The 3,713-nt window shown below is 44.6% G+C and overlaps 1 protein-coding gene across 1 annotated transcript; it reads right to left on the bottom strand.

The window, feature by feature from the left end:
• Positions 1-1,904: 1,904 nt before the first annotated feature.
• Positions 1,905-3,179, bottom strand: LOC306924077 (N-acetyllactosaminide beta-1,3-N-acetylglucosaminyltransferase 3-like; the record flags this gene model as incomplete). The annotated part of the gene is made up of 1 exon (XM_079502418.1): positions 1,905-3,179. The coding sequence occupies one exon, from the start codon at positions 3,177-3,179 to the stop codon at positions 2,019-2,021; it is 1,161 nt and encodes a 386-aa protein (XP_079358544.1). The 3' UTR covers positions 1,905-2,018.
• Positions 3,180-3,713: the final 534 nt, after the last annotated feature.

The following is a 3,713-nucleotide window of genomic DNA, read 5'->3' as shown; positions in this document are numbered from 1 at the left end:
GCCTAGTGACATTATTTTTTTTATCAGAAATGTTAGATGATAGAGTGGCTGATTTTAGCTGAACACCTTTAAAAATGCTTTTTCATAAAAAATAAGTCAGTTAAGCAATGTATCAGTATTATTTGAGATGAAGGCCACCATAACATGTATTATACATTTTGTTTTTTAATGATTTATCAACATTTATCAACTCGCATTGCTTTCACCTGGCATTTGCCATGAGCAGTCACCAGTCATATATGACTGATGTGATTGCACCATATCAGATGTGATGCATTGCATCTCCCACCATAACAACCACAGTCAAGTACAACTGTGGCAAGAATCATGTGCATCTATTCGCTGTTCAACTTTAAAGAGCAAGGAGCTAATAGGCTAAAAAGAAATGTGGCCCATCTTAGCTGATCAGGTGGCTCATTTGACATGAAAATGCAAAATCAAAAAAATATGTGACAGCTTATGTTTCAAAAGCTGTAGGGCCTAAACTATTCTATTTTATTATATCAATTTAACTCAAACATATTGAAAACAATGTTAATCATATAAACCCAATTTAGTGGCATGCATCGCTTTGTCTTAGTATCCCAGGCTAATTACCAAAAAGCGGCCCAAATTAGCTGACATCACCCCTATGTTATTTAGCATAGCCAATACTAATATAATCCATTGGAAAATCTCCATTTAACAATAGACTCATTGCAAACGGACGACAAGGGCAGCGGTTCTCAACGTTTTTGGCTGGGCACCCTCGGAAATGCTTTGGCCATGTCTCGACACCAGGAGGATAGTGTGTGATGTTTGGCAAAATGTTTAGGAGCAATATAAACGTGTGTGTGTGTGTGTGTGTGACGCGGCTTGGCCTGTTGTAGCGCCACCATGAGGCTGATTTGAAAACTGTCAAGTGGCATTTCTTCCAAAGCCTAGTGGGAATATGCATGCACAGTTTCACCACAATCGGACGCTACGTTGAGTAGTTGTGGCGATTTGTACAAAGCGGGTACAAAGCGGGCTACTCCTGAAAAGTTTAGAAGCCAATCGTAGCCAATGAGGGTGGATTATGAGAAATCAAAGAAATCCGTCTTGATCACATGACTATGAAGAGCATGTGTACCGATTTGCGTGCAATTTGGATAAAATCTGAAGGAGTAATATTAGAAAATATGTTTTACATATGTTGGCCTCCTGGTGGCGCTATAAAGAGCAGATGTGACAAATTCCAGGCAAAGGTTTTTCCTTGGCCTCTAGGGAGTTGGCATACAAAGTTATCCACAGATCCATGCAGTTAGAGGTAAAAACACTTTTCGGCCAGTTATAGCGCCACCATGAGGCTGAGTTGAAAATGTTCATGTGGCATTTCCTCCTCGGCCTAGTGGGAATGTGCGTGCAGAATTTCACGGAAATCACACGATGTGTTCATGATTTGCAGCATTTTGTTTGAAACTGAGCACTCCTGCGAACTTTGGAGGCCAATCTTAGCCAATCAGGATGGAGTCTGAGAAATCTGAAAGACCCGTTTCGATGAATGGCTCTAGAGAGACTGTGTACCAATTTGCGTGATGTTTGGACAAAATCTGTAGGTGTACTGTCCAAAAACTTGTTTTGCACAAAGCGGCCTCCTGGTGGCGCTATAACAGGCCGTTCTGGAAATTTTGGGGCAGAGGTTCATCATTGGCATCCAGGGAGTGTGTGTGCAAAATTTGGCATCGACCGGGTTAACGGTGCCGGAGATTAGCTGTTCACAGACGGAAGGACGGACGGACGGACACACACACGGACACATGGACGGACGGAGTGCAAAACATACTCTCTCCCCATGCCTTCGGCCTGGTGGAGACAATAAAGAAATTGTTGAAAGCGTGTGCGTGTTCACACACACACACACACAGCTCTACCAATCACACCAGCAACATATTTTATCATGATCCCACTTAAATTGGATGTTGATTATGTTCTAGTCTGCCATCTACCGCCTTAAAAAAAAGTTGCCCGGGTGCTAAAAGTACTTGCCGAGCCATGGCCTAAAGTGTGAAATCAGAAGGCCCACATTTTATGTTAGGGTCTATTACCTTGTGCCACATGACATAATTCTGAAGCGGCATGAATCTGTGTACCAACAGAATCTCCCTATATAAGCAGGGGTGATAGGGATCTATCTTTATTGATGAGACCGTCAGCCCAAAAGTCATAACACCCATATGGTGAGCAGGCTTGAGACCTGCTTTGGCCAAACATATCCCCATGTACACGTCATCGATGGGGTGAAGAGTGATGTTTTTGGACATGTTATATATGACCGAGGCTGTATATCCTGACAGGAGGTACCCCCCACCGCCACAGTATGGAGGATACGAGTCTGACTCCTGCACCTGAACGGGGACAAAGTATTTGCTCGATGGCGGATCACGGATGACGATCATGCCAATATTCAGGTAACCTACAAAGAGGTGCTCGCTGTTTCCCTCCTTGGCATTCACAGTGCTCAGGAGGTACTCCACCATGTTGTCTGTGTTGGCGAAAATATCGTCATCCCCATTGAGGAGGAAGTGGACGTGTGGACAGTTCCTGTCCATCCACTCCAGGAAGAGGACCTGCTTCAGAGTGAGGTTGAAGAAGGAGTCGTTGAAGTCCCACTGCAAGATGTCCCCATGCTCGTGTTGTTCCATTCCTAGCAGCTCATTCAGCCTCTGTCGCTCGAACCCGCTGCCCGCTGTCCCCACGAGGAACACCCTACGGATATGCTTGCCGCTCTCTAACCTCTCCTCTCCCCAGGTCTTACGCAGGGCCTCTCGTCGCTCGTAGTTCCCCGGGAAGCTCTTAATAACGAGCAGGAGGAAGACGTCTTCGGATCGTTCCGCCCCCCCGCATTTGTCAGGGACATCCAGCATCGGCCGGAAGTGACGGCAGTGGCGGTAGTACAGGTGGTCTTGGATTTGAGCGGGAAGAGAGGAGAAGCCCGTCACGTTGTGGGCCATGGACGTGTTCCTCTGGCAGGGTGGCCATGACGGTGCAGAGGGGGTGCTTTGTTTGGCTGCCTTAATCCGACCTGCTGTCTCTTCTCCCATTACCACGTCGTTGGTACGATGGCTTTGCCTAAGCAGGATGACGACGCTCAACGCCACAGCGACTCCAACCAGCATGAAGAACGTCCGCTCCACCGTGCGAGACAGTTTAATTCTCATCCTTGACTATCTATAATCGGGCAGAAAAAAACGTCATCAATATTGACAAACAAAGCTCACGCTGGGTTAAAAACCATTTGATTGAATGAAGAAGCATGATGCCACTATATTCATTACCATTCTCTATACTTACTTAAAGATTGTTAATATCTGGCTTTGATGTGGATACTTAGGGCGGGTTTCAGATGTAGACTACTATGTGATGGTTGTCAGCGAGTGAGAATGGGGCCTTATACTGCATTATTACTTCCACAGGAGTAGCTTTTTCATATTTATCACACATTTTCTTATTTTGACCTATACACACGATACTGTAAGCGAATAGGACAACAAAATGTAACATGTAAATATGCAAATTAGGCATTATATAGGAATATGCCCGAATTTGCATAACTTTTCTAGAACCAAAATAGCAAAATTGGATAAAGCCAGAGTCAACCTTCTTATTTCATTTTGGTTACAATTCACAGTTCAAGAGGTTTATTTAAGTAACTTAAACTTCCGATAAAATGGGGCAGGCAAAAGCAAGAAGTG

This window comes from Electrona antarctica (genome assembly GCF_951216825.1).
Source record: "Electrona antarctica genome assembly, chromosome: 5".
Lineage (NCBI taxonomy): Eukaryota > Metazoa > Chordata > Actinopteri > Myctophiformes > Myctophidae > Electrona > Electrona antarctica.
Note: the sequence above shows the minus strand (reverse complement) of the source record. Positions and strands in the feature narration are given on the sequence as shown.